Raw genomic sequence first — 21,807 nt, 5'->3', positions numbered from 1 at the left:
CTTCCCCTTTTGTCTCTGACCTGTGGCCACTCACACCTGCTTTCGCCTCCCACTGCCTGCAGCCGGCTGTCTCCGGCAGCTGCCCTCCCCACGCGTTCATCAGTGTCCCTGACCGCAGAGACAGCTGCTGGCTTCTATCTAAGCTCCAGCAAATTACTTTCTGTTTTCACCAAAGGCTGGCATTTCAAACCATTAACCCCGTGCCACAAGGCTCAGAAGGTCAAGAAATCTGGGCCCGCCTAGCGGAGCCCACTCTCCGTCCTGCCACGAGCAGGCTGCCCCCAACTCTGCTGCCATCATGCCTCTGTGCCTTAGCCGTCACCCCTTCTCGCTGTGGGCACCTGTGACCCTGGAGCCTGGAGAATGTGGCACTAGACGCTAGGCTCTGAAAGAGCTGGTCCAAAGTAGCTTCCCCGTGTGTCGCTAAGGGCAGGGGACAGTCTCAGGAGAAATCGAGTCCACTGTGCAGAAAATCCAACCGGATTTGCTGTTTCCAGAAACGTTCCCTCAGCGTCGCCTGGGACGGGAACAAAATGAACTGCACATCTTGGTTCATCTCGGTCCAAGTGACTCAGTGCTTTTCCCGCCCTCCCTCATCTTCCCCATGCGGTGGACTGCAGCCGACTTCTGATCCTGAACCCAGAAAGACTCCTGCTCCCAATTTAGGCGTGGAGAGCCCTAATTGGAACCATTCATGCTCCATTCTGGAGCCACGTGGTCTCTGCTCCAGGCCGGGGACAGCTGCTACCTCCACCACTGGAGCCTTGGGCTTTCTGGTTTTGTCTGTCTGGTTTTTTTGAGACAGGGTCTCACTCTGTCACCCAGGTTGGAGTGCAGTGGCACAGTCTTGGCTCACTGCAACCTTCACCTCCTAGGCTCAAGTGATCCTCCTACCTCGGCCTCCCAAGTAGCTGGGACCACAGGTGCGCACCACTACACCCGGCTAATTTTTGAATTTTTGGTAGAGACAGGCTGTTTCGCCATGTTGCCCAGGCTGGCCTCAAACTCCTGAACTGTGGTGTCCACCCACCTTGGCCTCCCAAAGTGCTGTACCGGCGTGAACCACTGCACCCCGCCAAGCCTTGGGCTTTCAGATGGGCTGTTTGCACTCAGGAACCTTGGAAGGGTGCTCCCCAAGACAGAACATCGCCACCGTGAACGGAGCCCACCTTGCCACGCATTTCCCCGACTGCCCTGATGGGAGGGGAAGGTGTGTCTTTCACGGCACACAGGATGCTCCCCGCTGACGCGGACCCAGGGTCTTAGGCCCTGTTTTCCTGCAGTTCTTTTGTGTGGGGGAAGACGGGGACCAGATCTAATTTAATGTGATTGTGTGGTGCCCTGGCAGCAGGATCAGTGTGACTTCCTTTATGGAGAGCAGCCCTGCCATAGCAACCTGCAGGCTGCCTTCTAGAGTCTAGAAAAGCTTTGTTCCGCAGACATGACTTCCTTTTTTTCTTTTTTTTTTTTAAATGGGAAAGGGGGAGGGCGTGGGGAGAAGGGCTCTGATATAAACAGTTACCAAGGAGACCCGAGTCGGGGTTGGAAAGGTTTTCTCCTTCCCTCGGTCCATACAGAAGGAGGAGGGGTGTGTGCCCGGCGCAGGGGCTCATGGGAGGCTTCAGTCTGGAGTCCTGAGTCCTGCCTGCTGGGGCTCCAGATGTTGCAGAGTTCTCGGGCTCGTGGGGGCAGACGCAGGCAGGAGCTCGGGGAGATTCCGAGAGGACTTTGGGGTGTCCAGGAGCACTTTGAGGCTACAGGCCCAGGCACCTTTTCCCCACCAGCACAGAACAAGGGATGTACAGGGCCGAACTTTCCATCCGCTGACCCCTGCTGGTGTCCAGGAGAGAGCTGTAGGCCTCCTTTTTCCGTAAGTCCTGGAGCTGAGAGTGAGAAGCCATGGGGTGCACGTACTCGTCTCCACCTGAGGAGCGCGCTCCGAGAAGGTCAGTTCCTGACACTGTCCCTGGCAGCAGACTGCCCTGATGCCCCTTGGCCAGGGGATGCCCGCACCCTCACTCTAGTGCGGGGGCTTCCTCCTGGCGGGGACACGCTGGAGGCCTGAAGATGTTGCCGCCTGGAGTTAACAGCAAAGTCAGCCATTCCCAGGGTTGTTGCCCCTGTCTCTGGCGAGGGGCTCAGCCCGGCCTGTGCACTGGTGGCTTCTCTGGTACAGGACTTGCACGCTGCATTTCCCTGCTTCCAAAGGAAGGAATTTGGACTGGAGACCAGGAAAGCCTCATGCACCCTCTTCTCCGCCTATAAATAATCAGGTCCCCCATGCAAATCCAGGTCTGAAGTCCTCCGATGGAATAGAGCCCGTTTAGAGCAGTCCAGTGTGGGCCCCCTCGGGCAAAGCCCGGGAACTCTGCTTCTTGGAGCCCCCCAGCAGGGCCTTGGGTTGGGAAGGGAGTTTCCTGGCACCCTCCCCGGCAGGATGGGTTTAACCAGCAGGAACTTAAAGAAATTGTTCTGTGTTGCGCCAGTGACCTAGAGGCACAGGTCCTCCTCCATCTCCTTGGGTTCCCTTTTCCCCGTTGGACCGCTCACACTTCCTAGGCGAACCCTTGCTTTGGGGCAGAGCGGGCTGGTACACGTTGTCCACTCTGACGTTCCAGCCCAGAGGCTCCCCTCTCCACTCCCAGAGCCAGCCAGCCTGGCGTTCTGCTTTGTCCAACTGCGTCAGGTCACATGGAAGCCTTCCTCCACACATCTGTGTGGTCTTAGCACATGCCACTTTGTGCCATGGATGTCTTTGAAATCACAGACTGATCGCCTTCCAGGAATGCCCTTTTTTCTATTGGGTGTTAACCAAGTTCCCCAGTCAGGCACCGGGGAGGCTGCAGAGACCAGATGCAGCACTTTAATAATAGTGTGGGCATGAGAGGGGCGGGGCCTGTGCAGTCCTGTGCCCGTCTAGTGTCAGAGCCAGGATTTAAAGCCAGGTCCGCCCTGCCACGTGGCTCTTCCCATCTTGCTGGGATCCTCCTCAGAGCCTGGCTTCCCCTGGCTGGAGGATTGGGCCTGTGAAGTCACAGGTTGTCTTGTTCTAGTCTCGTGCCCTCGGTGCCTGGCACAGGGCCTCCCGTGCCCCCCCCAGGCTGGCATGCATTACCCGCAAGTACAGGGAGAGCCACCTGGCACTCACGGGGCACCAGGGTTTGCCTCTTGTCCTTTTCTTCAGCAAATCTTCAGATCCACCTTGTTGGAGACGGAACTTCCGTGGAAGCATCTGTCCTTTGAGTAGAGATAGGGGTTGCCTTTTCAGCTGATGCCGGATCAGACCTCAGAGTTGGCTAGGGAGTGAGAAGTGCCTTCAACAGCCTCTTAGTCTGCCCCTGCGAGCCTCGTGCTGGACAGAGAACTCAGGGCTGGTCACCCTAGGAGGAGACACAGTGTCCTGTGCCACGTACCAGGCGTTGCGCTCATGGCAGGGACACACGGACACCTCCCCGAGGTTACTCAACCCAGGCCTCCAGTTAAGCCATGGGAATGCACAGAGTAAAGTGCCTTGGCCGACCGGTGTGTGTGCCACAGCGAAGACGGTGATAGGTAGCGTTGCTGCATGAGGGCCAGGGATGGCCTCTCGGAGAGGAAAGTTAAGTTCTGTGGTAAAGGATGAGTAGAAGGTGGGAAGGGGTCACAGGAAGGACCTTGTAGGCCCAGGGAATCGCGTGGAAATGTGAGCAGCTTCCTGCAGCCCAGAGAGGCAGGAAATGGGGCCGGGCCACTGCAGGAGGGGTGTGCAGAATTGGCCACTGTCGCCTTGTTTAGAATATCTGCTCCGCCAGGGCCTCCTTACTCAGGTTTAGCTATTCTAATTATCCTTATTGTTGGAGCCTTCAAAATCAGTCAGTCAAGCCCCACATGTACCTTTTCTATTTATTTGTATCGATTGGTTGGTTGACAGGGTCTCACTCTGTCTCCCGGGCTGGAACCCTGATGTTTGAAGCTGCAGTGAGCTAGCATCGCACCACACGGTCATATAGTCACACAGTGGTGAGATCATCGCCCACTGCAGCTTCAAACACCCAGGTTCAAGCTCTCTTCCCACCTCAGCCTCCTGAGTAGCTGGAACCACAGGCACAGACCACCACACCTGGCTAAGTTTAAAAAAAAATTTTTTTGAGGGGGGGCCGGGCGCGGTGGCTCAAGCCTGTAATCCCAGCACTTTGGGAGGCCGAGACGGGCGGATCACGAGGTCAGGAGATCAAGACCATCCGGGCTAACACGGTGAAACCCCGTCTCTACTAAAAAAATACAAAAAATTAGCCGGGCGTGGTGGCGGGCGCCTGTAGTCCCAGCTACTCGGGAGGCTGAGGCAGGAGAATGGCGTGAACCCGGGAGGCAGAGCTTGCAGTGAGCTGAGATCTGGCCACTGCACTCCAGCCTGGGCAACAGAGCGAGACTCCGTCTCAAAAAAAAAAAATTTTTTTTTTAAATTTTTTAGAGATAGAGTATTGCTGTTTTACCCAGGCTGGTCTCAAACTGGCCTCAAGTGATCCTCCCTCCTTGGTTTCCCGAAGTGCTGGCATTACAAACGCCAGCCACCGAGCCAGGTTCTTGGATGCTCTCTTTAAGAAAATGCCTCTTGGAGGTTGCAGTGAGCTGAGATCGCGCCACTGCACTCCAGCCTGGGCGACAGAAAAAGACTCCATCTCAAAAAAAGAAAAAGAAAAAGAAAATGCCTCTTCAAGTCTTTTGATAGTTTTTCTGATGGAGGATTTGTCTTTTTCCCATTGATTTGTAGGGCTTTCTTGCCTTCTCAATCAAAGTCTTTTGCCCACATATAAGTACATTACAAATATCCTCTCCCACACTGTGGCTTGCCTTTCCTTCCTTTAATGGCATTATCTTTTGTTTTATTTTATTTTATTTTACTTTATTTTATTTTATTTTTGAGACAGATTCTCACTCTGTTGCCCAGGCTGGAGTACAGTGGCGCGATCTTGGCTCACTGCAACCTCCACCTCCCTGGTTCAGGTGATTCTCCTGCCTCAGCCTCCCGAGTAGGTGGGATTACAGGTGCGCGCCACCATACCTGGCTAATGTTTGTATTTTTTAGTAGAGACGGGGTTTTGCCATGTTGGCCAGGCTGGTCTCAAACTCCTGACTCAAGTGATCCGCCCACCTCAACCTCCCGAAGTGCTGGAATTACACACATGAGTCACTACGCCCGACCAAAAATGTCATTTTAAATACAAAAATGTATTTTTGTCTTCCAGCTTGTCACTTGATTCAGAATGGCCGTATTTCAAATATCCTAAAGATTTGCCACCCAGAGAAAGGTGTTTCCCACCTTGCTGTATTCGGCCAGGGTTTTTAACCTTATTCAGCTCGAAAGTCCTGAGCAAGGGGAACTGGGCTTGGTCGTATGGCCTGCAGGCTTGGGGCAAGGGTCAGGAGGAAACAGAAGAACGGAAAATGGGGCGGGGAGGGGATGGTGCAGGGGTAGAAGGCCAGAAGTGGACAGAGGATTGTGTCACCCCAGCCTGATCCTGAGGCTGGCGGGCACCAGGCTGCCCTCTGGAGGGGGCAGACCCAGGTCAGGAATGCAGAGAAGGGAAAAATGAAATGTGGCCCCAGTGCAGGGGAAGCGAAGGGGGTCTTTGAATCCCAGGGGAGCTGACCCCTGTGCGGAACCTTGAGGGCAGAGCGGGAGTCAGCCAGGTGAGGGGAGTGTGGCAGGAAGGCTCTGGGTAGAAGCGCTGGCGTGCACAGGATTCTGAGGCCACCATGCGGGGAGGGGGTGTGAATCCGTGCCTCAAGCATGGTTTGTGGAGGGGAGTGGCAGGTGACGCTGGAGACAGACTCTGAGGGGACTCGTGTGCCTGGATCCCGTGGGTCATGGGAGCTGTTGAAGAGCGGAGCAGGGCAGTGGCAGATGTGTGAGGCAGGGGCCGGAGAAGGAACAGGTGAAGAGGTGGAAGGTGGAGGCGAGGTCAGGCCGTGGGGACCTGGGCTGTGGGTGGGGAGGAAGAAGGAAGTGGAAACCTTGGCTCTTCCTTGAGGGAAACAAGCCCATATCTATCTGGGTGCCGGAGAGGTCTTGGCTTTGCAAAGCACTGTTGTCGCAAGAGGCTTTACTGTAGGGGAAATGGGAAGGGTGAGCTGGTGCGGGAGGTCTGGGAGCCCTGGTGCTGGTCTAGAGGCCAGCTGCTGGCTTAGCCCCTGGGGAGTGGCACGGGACACAGCTGGAATGTCCCCTTGCTGTGCTGCCACAGCATCCCGTGAAACCTGCATATAAGGACACCCACATCCTATGACACCGTGTCACACGACGCCTGCCTCCCACACTCATTGCACACTTTTGTCTTGCAGGACCAGCTCTGTCAGAGAGAGCAGCTTCGTGGAAAAGATGAAGAAAACGGTGAGTTTCCTGCATGCCTTTACTCTTCTCAGGAAGCCTCCGCCCCAGCGGGCATGTAAGCAGGTTGAGTAGACACCTGGCATCACCGCACAGAGGAGGTCCAGGGGCCAGGAGCGGAAACGCAGCCTGGCTCACTTGGGAGTCATTCTTCCTAACCAAAGCCCTGAAGCAGCTCTGCTGTTGCTGGGACAGTTTATTTTATTGAATGTTTACTTTTTGAACAAACCAGTCTAAGAACAGACCCTCCCTCTAACTCATGAAGCTGCCCTTCTCCTGTCCGGTCCCAGCCTATCCAAGAGCAGAGGTAAATCTCACATAGCTGTGGTCATGGCACCACTGCCATTTTATCTCTGCTTTGTTTTTGTTACTTTTTTTTTTTTTTTTTTTGGAGACAGAATCTTGCTCTGTCGCCCAGCCTGGAGTCAAGTGGCGCAATCTTGGCTCACTGCAACCTCCACCTCCTGGGTTCAAGCCATTCTCGTGCCTCAGCCTCCCGAGTAGCTGGGATTACAGGTGCGCGCCACCACGCCTGGCTAATTTTTGTATTTTTAGTAAAGATGGGATTTCACCACGTTGGCCAGACTGGTCTTGAACTCCTGACCTCAGGTGATCCACCCGCCTCAGCCTCCCAAAGTGCTGGGATTACAGGCCTGAGCCACTGCACCCGGCCAATCTAAGTATTTAATTTTAGGCATCAGTACTACATTTACATGGTTAAAATAAAAACATCTACTCTTCAGTGGAAAGCTCACCTCTGCCACCCATTCATCCCCACTGTTCTTATTATTTATGGATCCTTCTAGAGTTCCTATATGAATATACAAGTAAAACAGAGACTCTTATTTTCACTTTTCTTATTTTTTAATTTAAAAAAGCTTTATTTTAGAGACAGGGTCTCACTGTATTGCCCAGGCTGGAGTACAGTGGCACCATCATAGCTCACTGCAGCCTCAAACTCCTGGACTCAAGCAATCCTCCTACCACAGCCTCCCAAGTAGCTGGGACTACAGGTGCACACCACCATGCCCAGCTAAGTTTTTAATTTATTCTTCATAGGAACAGGTTCTCAGTATGTTGCCCAGCTGGTCTTGAACTCCTAGTGTCAAGCAATCCTTCTGCCTCGCTTCCCAAAGTGCTGGGATTACAGGCATGAGCCATCGCATCCAGCCTACACTTTTCTTAAAACACAAAATGTGGCATACGACGTGCACTATTCCAGATCTTGCTTTTTTTTTTGAGACTGAGTCTTGCTCTGTCACCCAAGCTGGAGTGCAATAGCATGGTCTTGGCTCACTGCAAGCTCCACCTCCTCAGTTCAAGTGATTCTCCCGCCTCAGCCTCTGGAGTAGCTGGGGTTACAGGTGCCTGCCACCATGCCTGGCTAATTTTTGTATTTTTAGTAGAGATGGGGTTTCACCATGTTGGCCAGGCTGGTCTCGAACTGCTGACCTCGTGATCCGCCCGCCTCGGCCTCCCAAAGTGCTGGGATTACAGGCGTGAGCCACTGCGCCCAGCCAACCTTGCTTTAAAAAAAAAAAAAAAAACACAACTTAATATGTTTCAAAGATCCTTCCATATCAATACAAAGATACGGCCGTCATCATTTTAGCTGTACCGTGATTCCATTTTATGGTCGTCTGGATTCACTGTAATGCATTTAACCCTGTCCTGTTAAAGATGGGCACTGGGGCTGTGTCTACTCTTTGGCTCTTACCAACAATGCTGCTGTGAATTTGTGGCTCGGTTTGCACATTTGCAAATACAAAGCAGTTCCAGAAGTGGAATTGCTGAATCGGAAGGTAGATGCGTTTGCAATCGTGATAGAAGCTACAAATCGTCCCCGTAGGAGTCACACCATGGCACGCGCTCAAGAATAGCAATGTGTGAGAAAACTGTTCCCCACAGCCTTGCCAACAGTTTGTTATTAAAGTTTAGATTTTTGCCAGTTTTCTAGGTTTTTTAAAAAAAAAAATCTCAGTATAGCTGTAATTTACATTTTTATGAATGAGATTCAGTAGATTTTCACCCATCTTTTTTTTGTTTTGTTTTGTTTTGTTGTGTTTTGTTTTGTTTTTGTGAGACAGGGTCTCGCTTTGTTGTCCAGGCTGGAGTGCAGTGACGTGATCTTGGCTCACTGCAGTCTCCACCTCCCGGGTTCAAGCAGTTCTCCTGCCCCAGCCTCCCGAGTAGCTGGGGTTACAGGTATGTGCCACCATGCCTGGCTGATTTTTGTATTTTTAGTAGAGACAGGGTTTTGCCATGTTGGCCAGGCTGGTCTCAAACTGCTGACCTCAGGTGATCCACCCAACTTGGCCTCCCAAAGTGCTGGAATTACAGGCCTGAACCACCATGCCCAGCCTTTTCTTTTTTTTTTTTTTTTTTTAATAGATTCTCTCTTCACATCTTTTGCCCATTTTTCTGTTGGAATTGATCTTTCTCCTTGAAATTATTAGGGAGAGAGCCTCTTGTCTGTGATACAAGTTGAAAATATCTTGCCCGTTAAATAGTTTGTCTTTTAGTGAGATTCCATCTCTTAAAAAAGAAAGTTTGTCTTTCAGCTTAGCTGATCGCATTTTTATTTGTTTTGCTGTGTAAATGTTACGTAGTCAACTGTATGATTCTTTCTTCCCCCATGCTAAAGAGATAAAGATATTCCTGTATATTTTCTTCTAGTACTTTTAGGGTTCATTTTTCATACTCAAAATTTAAAATCTGATCTATTGGGAATTTATCCTGATGTAAGATGTGAGGTATGAATCCAACTCTACATTTTTCGTAGCTGTCTAAACACCATGTAATAGAGTCCATCTTCCCCCCACTGTTTTGAAATGCCAGCTTTATCATATGCTTAATTCCTGGGCTGGGCACAGTGGCTCACACCTGTAATCCCAACACTTTGGGAGGCTGAGGTGGGCAGATCGCTTGAGCCCAGGAGTTTGAGACCAGCCTGGGCAACATTGGCGAAACCTCATCTCCACAAAAACTAGAAAAATTAGCGGGACACAGTGGTGCACGCCTATAGTCCCAGGTACCTGAGAGGCTGAAGTGGGAGGATAGCTTGAGCTTGGGAGGCAGAGATTGCAGTGACCACTGTACTCAAGCCTGGGCAACAGAGCTACACTCTGAGTCAAATAATAATAATGATTCCAATATGTATACTGGTTTATTTTCATATTTGCTTGTTTAAGTGCTTTGATCTGGCTATCTGTTTATATATCGTGTCATACTGTTCTGATTATTAAAGTTTTATAATCTGTTTTAATACTCAATAGTGCCAGGCACAGTCTCCCCACCCCATTGCTATTATTGTCAGCTTTCCTGGCTGCTATTCCATACCTATTTATTTTTGGGGGGTAACAGCTTTATTGAAATATAATTTGTATACCATACATACCCATTTTAAAGTATATACTTCAGTGTTTTTTAGGATATTCACAGAGTTGTACAGCTGTCACTACAATCAATTTTATTTATTTTTTTTCTTGGAGATCAAGTTTTGTTCTTGTTGCCCAGGCTAGAGTGCAATGGCGTGATCTCGGCTCACTGCAACCTCCGCCTCCTGGGTTCAAGCGATTCTCCCATCTCAACCTTCCAAGTAGCTGGGATTACAGGCGCCCGCCACCACGCTCAACTAATTTTTGTAGTTTTAGTAGAGATGTGTTTTCACCATGTTGGTCAGGCTGGTCTCAAACTCCTCACCTCAAGTGATCCACCCGCCTCCCAAAGTGCTGGGATTACAAGCATGAGCCAACGCGCTCGGCCAATTAATTTTATTGATAGAACATTTTCTTCATCCCCAAAAGAGACCCCATACCCATTAGCTGTCACCTCCTCATTCCCTAGTTCCCCACCCCCAGTTCCAAGCAACCATTATCTGCTTTCTGTCTCTACAGATTTGCCTGTGCTGGACATTTCATTTAAAGGAATCACACAATATGTGGCTTTTTGTTTCTGGGTTTCTTTTCTTTTTGAGATGGAGTCTCGCTCTGTCGCCCAGGCTGGAGTGCAATGGCACAATCTCTGCTCACTGCAACCTCCACCTCCTGGGTTCAAGCAATTCTCCTGCCTCAGCCTCCCGAGTAGCTGGGATTACAGGTGCCCCCACCACACCTGGCTGATTTTTGTATTTTTAGTAGAGACGGGGTTTCACCATGTTAGCCAAGCTGGGTCTCTGGATTCTTTTCACTGGGCACGTTGTGTTCAAAGTTCACCCACGCTGTAGCATATATTAGTACTTCCTTTTTATTTTCAAATAATATTTCAGTGTATGGATTCTTCCTTATTTTTCCACGACTTTTAGGATCAATTTGTTGAGGAAAAAAGAGCTGTTTAGATTTTTTTTTTTTTTTTTTTTGGTAGAGACTAGGTCTCACTATGTTGCCCAGGCTGATCTCAAACTCCTGGGCTTAAGCAGTACTCCTGGTGTGACTTCCCAAGGTACTGGGATTACACAGGTGTGAGCCACGGCACCCGGCTGCTTCAGATTTCTATTACATCATGCCACATTTCTCTAGTGACATAAGTAGAGCTGCCATTTCTATGGGTCGAGACTCCTTGTCCACAACCGGGGTGCCTTTCCATTGGCATGAGTCCTTCGTGTGTCGTTCAGTAGCCTCTGACACATCTCTTATAAAGTTTATTTCTAGGTATTTTATGTATTTTGATGCTACTGTAAATATTTAGCTGCTGTCTTAGGTCATCTTTTGTTCTCTTAACCTGATCATCATAAGCACTTTCTCTTCTATTATTTTTACAGTGATTATTTTAAAATATTCTTTTGGGCAAAACCCTGTCTCTACTAAAAATACAAAAATCAGCCGGGCCTGGTGGCACGTGCCTGTAGTCCCACGTACTCGGGAGGCTGAGGTGGGAGAATCCCTTGAACCCGGGAGGCGGAGGTTGCAGTGAGCCGAGATCGCACCACTGCACTCCAGCCTGGCCAACAGAACAAGACTCCGTCTCAAAAAAAAAAAAAAAAAAAAAAAAAAAAATCCTTTTGGCCGGGCATAGTGGCTCACGTCTGTATTTCCCCACTTTGGGAGGCCGAGGTGGGTGGATCACCTGAGGTCAGGAGTTTTGAGACCAGCCTGGCCAACATGGTGAAACACTGTCTCTACTAAAAATACAAAACCCTAGCCAGGCATGGTGGCGGGTACCTGTAATCCAAGCTACTCTGGAGGCTGAGGCAGGAGAATCACTTGAACCCAGGAGGCGGAGGTTGCAGTGAGCTGAGATCCCATCACTGCACTCCAGCCTGGGTGACAAGAACGAAACTCCATCTCAAGGAGAAAAAAAAAAATCCTTTTAATGAATTAACAGTGACTTGTAGAAAATTCAGGAACTTTAAAAAGTGTAAGAACATTTATTGTAATCCATAAGATTTTTTTGGTGGTGGTTTTGAGACTCAGTCTCACTCCTGTCACCCAGGCTGGAGTGCAGTGGCTCGATCACAGCTCACTGCAGCCTCAACCTCCCAGGCTCAAGTGATCCTCCCACCTCAGCCTCCCAAGTAGCTAGAATCATGGCACCACAGCCAGATACTTTTTTTGTATTTTTAGTAGAGACGGAGTTTTGCCATGTTGCCCAGGCTGGGCTCAAACTCCTGGGCTCAAGTCATGCTACTACCTTAGCCTCCCAAAGTACTAGGATTACAGAAGTGAGCTGCTGCACCCAGCCCCATACGTTTTGTTTTATATGAGGTGGGATTCAGTGTGGAAACTAGAGACCGCTTTAGGCATTTTAATCTAGAAGGGATTTTAATCTAGAAGGGAAGGGGTTGCTTCCAGGTTACTGGAGGGGCTGAAGGAGCAGGTTTCAGGTTGGTCTCTAAGATATAACAGAAGTGACCTGCGAGGTAACTGCTCCCTTTGAATCCAGCCTGAAACTGTTGAGTTCAGGATACACCACGTGTAGCTGTGATCCGGGATAAGCAGCTACTTCTACAGCTGCCTCTGAACACCACATAAGCCAGTAGCCAGGACTAGGAACTTGCAGTCTGGCTACCAAAACTATTAGAAATACCTCAAGTGGCCAGGTGCAGTGGCTCATGCCTGTAATCCCAGCATTTTGGGAGGCCGAGGTGGGCAGATCACCTGAGGTCAGGAGTTTGAGACCAGCCTGGCCAACATGGTGAAACCCAGTCTCTACTAAAAATTCAAAAAAATTAGCCAGGCATAGTGGTGGGCGCCTGTAATCCCAGCTACTCGGGAGGCTGAGGCATGAGAATTGCTTGAACCCAGGAGGCAGAGGTTGCAGTGAGCTGAAATCATGCCATTGCACTCCAGCCTGGGCCACAGAGCGCAACTCCATCTCAAAAGAAAAGAAAAGAAAAAGTGAAAGAAATACTTCAGGCACTGAAGACCAGGCACTGCTGCAGAGAACCTCACATTTGCATGAGGGGCCCGGAAGCCTTTGCCTCCCTTCCACCCTTCAGATCTTGCAAAGCATGTCCAATTGGCTGGACCGAATTGGCTGCGACTCCAGCCCCAAGGGACTCTGGGGAACAGGATTTCAGGCTTTTCAACAGCTGCTGTAGGAGGAGGGTGGACTGACAAGTATGTGAGCCAGCCCCAGGACCTTTCCCTGTTGTCTAAAATTTTATAATAAATATGTATTATAATTAACCAGAAAACACACCCAGAACGCCCCATTTTAGGGACTTTCGGTTTATTTCTTGCCAGTCTGTTTTCTTTGTGCCTATGGGTATAGAAAGAAAATATATATGTATGTTTTGATATACATGTCTATTATTTATATAACACAATTGGATTATACAGCCAGCCATGCATATCTGAGTTCTGAGTTCATGAATTCAACTGCAGATTGAAAATATTTGGAGAAAAAAATGTATGGTTGTGTCTGTCCTGAACACATACTGTCATGTTACTGTTCCCTAAACAATACAGCGTAACAACTATTTACAGAGAATTTACATTACATTAGATATTATATTAATAAGTAGAGATGATTTAAAGTATGTGGGAGGATTTGTGTAGGTTACACACAAATACATCATTTTATGGCAGGGACTTGAGCATCCTTCGATTTGTTTCTTTTTTTTTTTTTTGAGATGGAGTTTCGCTCTTGTTGCCCAGGCTAGAGTGCAATGGCGCGATCTCGGCTCACCATAACCTCCGCCTCTCAGGTTCAAGCGATTCTCCTGCCTCAACCTCCCAAGTAGCTGGGATTACAGGCATGCGCCACCATGCCTGGCTAATTTTGTATTTTTAGTAGAGACAGGTTTTTCTCCATATTGGTCAGGCTGGTCTCGAACTCCCAACCTCAGGTGATCCACCTGCCTCGGCCTCCCAAAGTGCTGGGATTATAGGCGTGAGCTACTGGAGGCGGAGTCTTGCTGCCACCCAGGCTGGAGTGCAGTGGCACGATCTCAGTTCACTGCAACCTCCACCTCCTGGGTTCAAGTTGTTCTCCTGCCTCAGCCTCCCTAGTAACTGGGATTACAGGTGCATGCCACCATGCCCATCTAATTTTTGTATTTTTAGTAGAGACAGGGTTTCACCGTGTTGGTCAGGCTGGTCTCCTAACCTCAGGTGATCCACCCACCTCGGCCTCGCAAAGTGCTGGAATTACAGGTGTGAGCCACCACACCCGGCCGCATCCTTGGATTTAAATATCTATGGGAGGTCCTGGAAGCATTCCCCCACAAATAAGGGCTATACATTGATTACCTTTTTTAACTTTGTTTTTTCCCGTGTCATGAAAATGTCAGACGTGTGATCTTGAGCAGCCGCGTGTGAGATTGCGTTGGTGACCTTTGCCCTCCTTTGCCACAGTGGCTGTGACAGTGAGAAGCGAGTCCCAGAGGAACTTAGAAGGGACTCAAAGCCAGGGAGGAAAGAGGGCAGCCTGGAGGGTCCCCGCCTGCCAGGCCTGCCCGGCTTGCCCAGTGGGTGTCCACCGGAGCCGTGGCTGAGGTCTGTGGCCCTCACCAACCCTGTGTCTGCCTTCCTTAGGGGAGGAACATCATCGTGTTCTACGGCTCCCAGACGGGGACTGCAGAGGAGTTTGCCAACCGCCTGTCCAAGGACGCCCACCGCTATGGGATGCGAGGCATGTCAGCGGACCCCGAGGAGTATGACTTGGTAAGCTGCCACCGCGGGCCGGCCCCAGATGGAGGCAGTGGGCAGGACGGGGAGCAGGTCTGTAGGGCGCCCCTCAGCAGGGGGAGACTGGCAGGGAGTGGGGTCCTGGGAAGACGTCCTTGGAAGTTGCCTTCCTGTGAGGGTCACTGCCATCCCTGCCCGGGCTAACTGAAGGAAGGGCCATTCCTGCAGCTGCAGCCACACGCCAGGCGTCCTTTCCCCAGGACCGGCCCTCCCCGGAGCGCCAGCTGCCCTCCTTGTGGCCGCCACATCTCCCAAACCAAACCCACCCTCCCCAGCTGCTCCACTCCCCCCTCCTCCGGGGTCTTGGTGACGGGCACCACCGCACAGCCATCTCCAGGCTGCATTTCAAGTTGATGAACAATTTAGATTATCAGTGAGCACCGGGGCCATGTGGTGCTTGGGAGCCCTGGAATGATGAAGTTCCCAGGGTGACCCCAGACCTGCATCAGCACAGGAGGCCGCGTTCTGGTGGCTCTTTTGTGGCAAACTTCACTTTCCTCTAGAAACACATCCTCTCCACTCCAGCCCAACACAGGTGACCTTGTCCTGCCCACCTGACACAGATGCCCATGCCCCACCCTCTGTGTCATTCCTTCTTTCTGATCCCATGACACCCGGACATCCCTGGCCTGGCACCACCTTGGGCAGGACCTGGCCTTCCCCGTCTGGTGCGGGTTGAACCTTGGGCAGGCTCAGTCATAGCCGGGGCGCGGTCCTGCCCCTATCTCTGCAGGCGGACCTGAGCAGCCTGCCGGAGATCGACAACGCCCTGGTGGTTTTCTGCATGGCCACCTACGGCGAGGGGGACCCCACCGACAATGCCCAGGACTTCTACGACTGGCTCCAGGAGACGGACGTGGATCTCTCTGGGGTCAAGTTTGCGGTGAGTCACCCAAAGACTGCTGTGGGCTCCCGGTGGCCTGCAGTGCCTCCGGATCTTCGTGTCTGAAAGGCAGCCCTCCAGACCCCCACCCCGTTCTCAGCAGCCAGGGCAGGCCACTCGTGAGACCCTCTCCTCTGCCCTGGACCCCAGCACTATGAGAGTGTCCCCTCCCTGTCCTCAGCTCCAGGGGACATTGGGTGCTGGAGACTAAAGGCAAGAGGGTTCTGGCCGGACGACTGAGACTTGGCTGGGCTAGGGGAGCTGGAGTCCCAGCCAGTGGGGAGGGTGGGCTGCTTCCACTTCCCCATAGGTTGAGGCTGGCGGTGGACTGGGCAGGCTGTGGGCTGCAGGTCACCCACACGAAGCCTCTTCAGTGGCCCAGTGTTCCTCGCAGTGCAAGGCGCCTGATGGGATGGAGGCCTGCAGGTGTTCCCAGCAGCTCAGCCAGCGCTGTGGGGCCTCCCACCCCGCCCCCATGGCACCTCCCGCTGGTCAGGCCGAGGGCCAGGCCTCAGAGCGGCCCCTGTGTCCACACAGGTGTTTGGTCTTGGGAACAAAACCTACGAGCACTTCAATGCCATGGGCAAGTACGTGGACAAGCGGCTGGAGCAGCTCGGCGCCCAGCGCATCTTTGAGCTGGGCTTGGGCGACGACGATGGGAAGTGAGTGCCCACCCTGCCACCCTGATCAGCGCTGTGGGCCTCGGCAAGGGCCGTGGAACGTGAGGGGCACGCACACCCTTGTGTCAGCTGAGACTCAGCGACACGCACCTCCCACACAGGGAAGGGGCTCTCCCGCCTCTGCCCTGCCCCTGCCGGTGTTGCTTTTCGGCTTGTCCGACTCCCTGGAGCCTTCCTGATGCTCTGGGTTGATGTCACTGGTGCCCAGTCCTGAGCTTTGGGGACGGGGCGTGCCCGGCACCAGGTATTGTTGCCACATCGGCCTGCCCTGAGCCGTTCCCCCCTCCTCTCCTCGGCCCAGCTTGGAGGAGGACTTCATCACCTGGCGAGAGCAGTTCTGGCCGGCCGTGTGCGAGCACTTTGGGGTGGAAGCCACTGGCGAGGAGTCCAGGTGAGCGAGGGCCCGCAGGTGCCACCGGTGGGTGGGCTGGGCTGGTCCTGTGCCGAGGGTGGCCACCCTGGAATGGGGGCTGGCAGTGGGTCACAGCGAGGTCGAGGAGGGACCTTGGTCCCAGCCAAGGACTCACTCTGCCACCTTGCTCTGCACTGCCCCGGGGCAGCGGGGCGCACCCCACCTGTCGACAAGGACACAGTGCGTCGGGCTCTGAGGCTAGGTTCAACTTTGGCAGAGGGGTTCATTTCCTTAAAATCTGTCTCCATAGACTTGGCCAAAAACAGCGTTCCTCTCTGTGCCCTCGATGGCCCCTGGGTGCTGCCCAGGCTTTCCTTACTTTCTCCCAGAATCTCCCAGAAGCCTGCCCAGCCCTGCCCCGGCTTCTGGGCGCCTGACCCCCGGCAGCTCCATGCCACCTCCCTCCTTGCTCCCTCGCCTGCCCTTCTTGCGCATCTGCAGCAGGGGCTCCCCCGCCTCCTGTCGTATGTACCTGGGCCCTTGCCCCGAAGGCCACGCGCCACCTCCCCTGTAGTCCAGCCCCTCCCTCTCAGGACTGACCCCTGCTGCTTCCCGGCCTCACCCTCGGTCTTCCCCTTCCAGCATTCGCCAGTACGAGCTTGTGGTCCACACTGACGTAGACGCGGCCAAGGTGTACGTGGGGGAGATGGGCCGGCTGAAGAGCTACGAGAACCAGAAGCCGTGAGTGGAGGGAATGTGGCTTGGGGCAGACGGCTCTATGGCCGCTGGTGCATCCCAGACTCAGTCTGCCGTGTATCCTCATATCCCCGCAGGGCCCTTCTCACCAGACCCCGTGCCACGAGTGGGTGTGAGTGTCCCTACACAGGGAGGGCATGAGGCCCAGAGCAGAGAGGGGAACTGCCCGAGAGCCAGGCAGCTGCTCCATGCCCTGACGCAGTGCCTGTCCAGGGCCCGGCCCCGGAAGACTGGCACTCGCCCAGTTTGTACTGAGCTCACTTAGCCACCTTACTCTACACTGCCCAGGGCCGCAGGGCGCGTCCCACTTCTCAACAAGGACACAGCGCACTGGGCTCTGTGGCTACGATCCTCTTTGGCAGCTGGGCTCATTTTCTTAGAATCTGTCTCCATAGATAGACTTGGGGAAAACCTAGCGTTCCTCTGTGCCCTTGATGACCCCTGGGTGCTGGCCAGATTCCTGCCTGAGCCACCCAGGGAAGTCCGTGCCACTGCATCCAATACCAGCTGCCCTGCTTTCTGTAGGCCTGCCCCAGCCTGGCTGGAGCAAGAAGCCCCGCATTTCAGTGGCTTTCTGGAGTGCAGATTTCTGTCTCGTCCACGGTGTAGTCCAGGACATGTGGGGGTGGGGAAGCTGTGCCCCTCATTTGGAGACCCAGCCACCTTCCAGCCTGTGGCACCGTCAGCTTGGGTCTCACAGTTCTTTTAAGGGCCAGCCTCAGCTTCCACATTTGGAAACGGAGACACTGATGACCCAGCTCTGCCCACGTGGTGGGACTGTAGAGAGAACTGTATTGGGGCCAGGCGAGGTGGCTCACACATGTAATCCCAGCACTTTAGGAGGCCGAGGCGGGTTACTTGAGGTCAAGAGCTCGATACCAGCCTGGCCAACATGGTGAAACCCCGTCTCTAGTAAAAATATAAAAATTAGCCAGGCGTGGTGGCGCACGCCTGTAATTCCAGCTGCTCAGGAGGCTTAGGCAGGAGAATCACTTGAACCTGGGAGGTGGAGGTTGCAGTGAGCCGAGATTATGCCACTGCACTCCAGCCTGGGCGACAGAGCGAGACTCAGTCTCAAAAAGAAAGAGAACTGCATTGGATCGGGCTGGGAGAGCCCTTGATGTAACCGGTGAGATTTCCTCGTGATCTCTTGAGATTCCCTGTGCTTTGTGCAACCAGAAGGGTCCTTGTGGACAGAGACTCAGATCCAAGCCCTGGCAGCTCACTGCGCTTCTCTCCTCCCCACCCAGCCCCTTTGATGCCAAGAATCCATTCCTGGCTGCAGTCACCACCAACCGGAAGCTGAACCAGGGGACCGAGCGCCACCTCATGCACCTGGAATTAGACATCTCGGACTCCAAAATCAGGTACCAGCTGCCGCCGTCACCCCCTGAACCCTTACTCTGGGCCTCCTGACCCGGGGCAGGGCCGGCCTTCTGCCCTCCCGAGCCTGGCATCTCCCTCCAGGTATGAATCTGGGGACCACGTGGCTGTGTACCCGGCCAACGACTCTGCCCTCGTCAATCAGCTGGGCAAAATCCTGGGTGCCGACCTGGATGTCGTCATGTCCCTGAACAACCTGGATGGTGAGTGCCACAGTCAGGGCGCCCTGCATGGTCCAGGCAGCTGCAGGATTCGGCCTGTAGGAAGGCCCTGGGTTGAGCTTCTCCTTAGGCCTGAAGCCCGGGTACCTGGGCGGCCCTTGCACCGAGACTCCACGGTTACAGGATCCCAAGCAAATGGGAGGCAGAGTGGCCGTAGGTCAGGCCCTCTCTTGGGGTTCCCCCTACCCTGTCACTGTCATAGCCTTTAAGGGAGTGAGGTGCTGGGGCCTGGAGGCAGAGGCAGCCCCGGCTCCCCCATGGCCACTGTGTCTGCTGGGAAGGAAGGTCCTGGGGCTGCTCCCACCTCCTCACCGAAGTCAGGAGTCAGCAGCCCTCCCAGGTCCCCAAGGGTGCTCCGTGGTGCCAAGGGGCAGTAGCCATTGCACGGGGCTGCCCGGGCCTGGTGGGGCTGCCCAGCCTGAGCCTCCCGCTGTGAAGCCCCCGCAACCCACTGGTCACCGACCTGGGCCCAGACCGTCTCCACCCACCCCTGCTAGCCGGTCCTCAGCAGCCGTGCCAGGGCTGCCCTTACTATCGGGTTCCACAACCCGCCTGTGAGGGAGCAGCAGGAAAAGGGGCGGTGCCGTGTCACACCGTGGTGTGTGCCGTGAAAGCACAGCGGGTGCGTTAGTGTGCAGGGGGGGGCCCACCCGCCTCCCCTAGAAGAGTCCTGCCTCTCATGAGGACATGAGGACTTCCTCTCTGGCTGGAGGCCCCAGACTTGGCCCCAGGGCCAGGGAGGCATCAGACAGCACAGGCCTTGTTTCCAGCTCCAGCTGGGGTGCCTGTTCCCGCAGAGTTGGCCCGAGGCGTCAACCCCTCCCGCAGCAGCCACCCATCCCCAGGAGGCGGCCGCGTACCCCAAATCCTGCCTGTGTCTTTCCTGCAGAGGAGTCCAACAAGAAGCACCCATTCCCGTGCCCCACGTCCTACCGCACCGCCCTCACCTACTACCTGGACATCACCAACCCTCCGCGCACCAACGTGCTGTACGAGCTGGCGCAGTACGCCTCGGAGCCCTCGGAGCAGGAGCTGCTGCGCAAGATGGCCTCCTCCTCCGGCGAGGGCAAGGTGCGCCGCCTAGGCTCCGCGATCTCCGCCCTTAGTAACCCTGCCGTTCTCCGAGCTCCATGGGCTCCAATCAGCCCCGTCTCACCCCCGTGTCTCCTAGGAGCTGTACCTGAGCTGGGTGGTGGAGGCCCGGAGGCACATCCTGGCCATCCTGCAGGACTGCCCGTCCTTGCGGCCCCCCATTGACCACCTGTGTGAGCTGCTGCCGCGCCTGCAGGCCCGCTACTACTCCATCGCCTCATCCTCCAAGGTGAGGGCTGGCCCTGCCCTGCCAGCCACACGCTGGAGGCCCAGCCCTGCTGTCAGCACAGGAGCTCCGAGATCCAAGCCCTGAGCCCCAGTTCCCACACTCAGCGCAGCTCCAAATGCCTCTCCAGGCTGTGGACTCAGTGGGGCTGGTTTGTGAGATTCCCAGTATCTGTCCAGCCCCGGTCCCCAGAGCCAGTCCGGGAAGCCGCTGGGGATGGGGCCTCTGAGGTTTGGGTGCCAGGTGGGCTGGAAGAGGCCCTGGGTGGGTGGGGATGGCCTGCAGAACGGGACTCGGGGCCAGGGCTGGGCAGGGGCCTCGGCTTGGCGGCGGAGCTCACACGGCCCTCCCCACAGGTCCATCCCAACTCTGTACACATCTGTGCGGTGGTTGTGGAGTACGAGACCAAGGCCGGCCGCATCAACAAGGGCGTGGCCACCAACTGGCTGCGGGCCAAGGAGCCTGCTGGGGAGAACGGCGGCCGCGCGCTGGTGCCCATGTTCGTGCGCAAGTCCCAGTTCCGCCTGCCCTTCAAGGCCACCACGCCTGTCATCATGGTGGGCCCCGGCACTGGGGTGGCCCCCTTCATAGGCTTCATCCAGGAGCGGGCCTGGCTGCGACAGCAGGGTGAGTGGGGGCCCGCAGGGGAGGGGGTGACGACTGGGAACCCCACGCTCACCCCGGCCCCTGCCACGCAGGCAAGGAGGTGGGGGAGACGCTGCTGTACTACGGCTGCCGCCGCTCGGATGAGGACTACCTGTACCGGGAGGAGCTGGCGCAGTTCCACAGGGACGGCTCGCTCACCCAGCTCAACGTGGCCTTCTCCCGGGAGCAGTCCCACAAGGTGAGACGGGCGGGCACCCATGAAGGCGGGGACGGGGCGGGCAGGGCCTCAGCTGCTGTGCCTTCCCCTCACGGCACCACCCTTGGCCTCAGGTCTACGTCCAGCACCTGCTAAAGCGGGACCGAGAGCACCTGTGGAAGCTGATCGAAGGCGGCGCCCACATCTATGTCTGTGGGTGAGTGGGGTCACTGGAGTAGGGGTGGGGAGGACAAGGCCCTGCCTACCGCAGTTGGCCCAGCCCCCAGCACCCCCTCTTCCTGCCCAGGGATGCACGGAACATGGCCAGGGACGTGCAGAACACCTTCTATGACATCGTGGCTGAGCTCGGGGCCATGGAGCACGCCCAGGCCGTGGACTATGTCAAGAAGCTGATGACCAAGGGCCGCTACTCCCTGGACGTGTGGAGCTAGGGCCTCGCCTGCCCCGCCCACCCCGCAGACTCCTGCCTGTAATCACTCTCCTGGCTCCCTCCTGCAGTCTCCTGGGTGGGTTTGGCTTGGCCTTGGCACAGGCGCAGGTCCAGTGACAGAGACTCCTCCGGGGCCTGAGGTGCACCCTCCTGAGCTCCCCAGGCCAGGTGAGGGCCTCCGGCAGCACAGCCCAGGGCCTGCACGGGGGCACCGGGCTCCATGCCTTGGGAGGCCTCTGGCCCCTTGGTGGCCACACAGAAGGGCTCTTTCTCTCAGCTGAGCTGGGCCCAGCCCCTCCATGTGATTTCCAATGAGTGTAAATAATTTTAAATAACCTCTGGCCCTTGGAATAAAGTTCTGTTTTCTGTATTTGCCTGGTATCGTGTGAGTAGATCTGGAGCCTCCACCTGGATCAACTTAACTCAGACCCAGGAACCCATGTGGCGGGGTCGCCAAGCCCTGCC

At 54.6% G+C, this 21,807-nt stretch overlaps 1 protein-coding gene across 11 annotated transcripts in view; it reads left to right on the top strand.

The window, feature by feature from the left end:
- POR (cytochrome p450 oxidoreductase) overlaps positions 1-21,712 on the top strand; it is a 72,212-nt gene extending 50,500 nt beyond the window's left edge. For 3 of the 11 annotated variants that reach the window (XM_077995195.1, XM_015133277.3, XM_077995197.1), the window contains 14 exons: positions 6,322-6,370; positions 14,344-14,472; positions 15,230-15,379; positions 15,917-16,041; positions 16,361-16,450; positions 17,054-17,152; positions 18,418-18,534; positions 18,635-18,753; positions 19,661-19,842; positions 19,943-20,092; positions 20,446-20,716; positions 20,788-20,933; positions 21,026-21,108; positions 21,199-21,712. In XM_077995195.1, the coding sequence (XP_077851321.1) occupies positions 6,322-6,370; positions 14,344-14,472; positions 15,230-15,379; positions 15,917-16,041; positions 16,361-16,450; positions 17,054-17,152; positions 18,418-18,534; positions 18,635-18,753; positions 19,661-19,842; positions 19,943-20,092; positions 20,446-20,716; positions 20,788-20,933; positions 21,026-21,108; positions 21,199-21,343 (1,855 nt within the window). In that variant the 3' untranslated portion in view covers positions 21,344-21,712. 11 annotated transcript variants of the gene reach the window in all.
- The last annotated feature ends 95 nt before the right edge of the window (positions 21,713-21,807 follow it).

The sequence above is a fragment of the Macaca mulatta genome, chromosome 3, assembly GCF_049350105.2.
Source record: "Macaca mulatta isolate MMU2019108-1 chromosome 3, T2T-MMU8v2.0, whole genome shotgun sequence".
NCBI lineage: Eukaryota > Metazoa > Chordata > Mammalia > Primates > Cercopithecidae > Macaca > Macaca mulatta.
The sequence above is the reverse complement of the archived record's forward strand: the minus strand, read 5'-3'. Positions and strand labels throughout refer to the sequence as shown.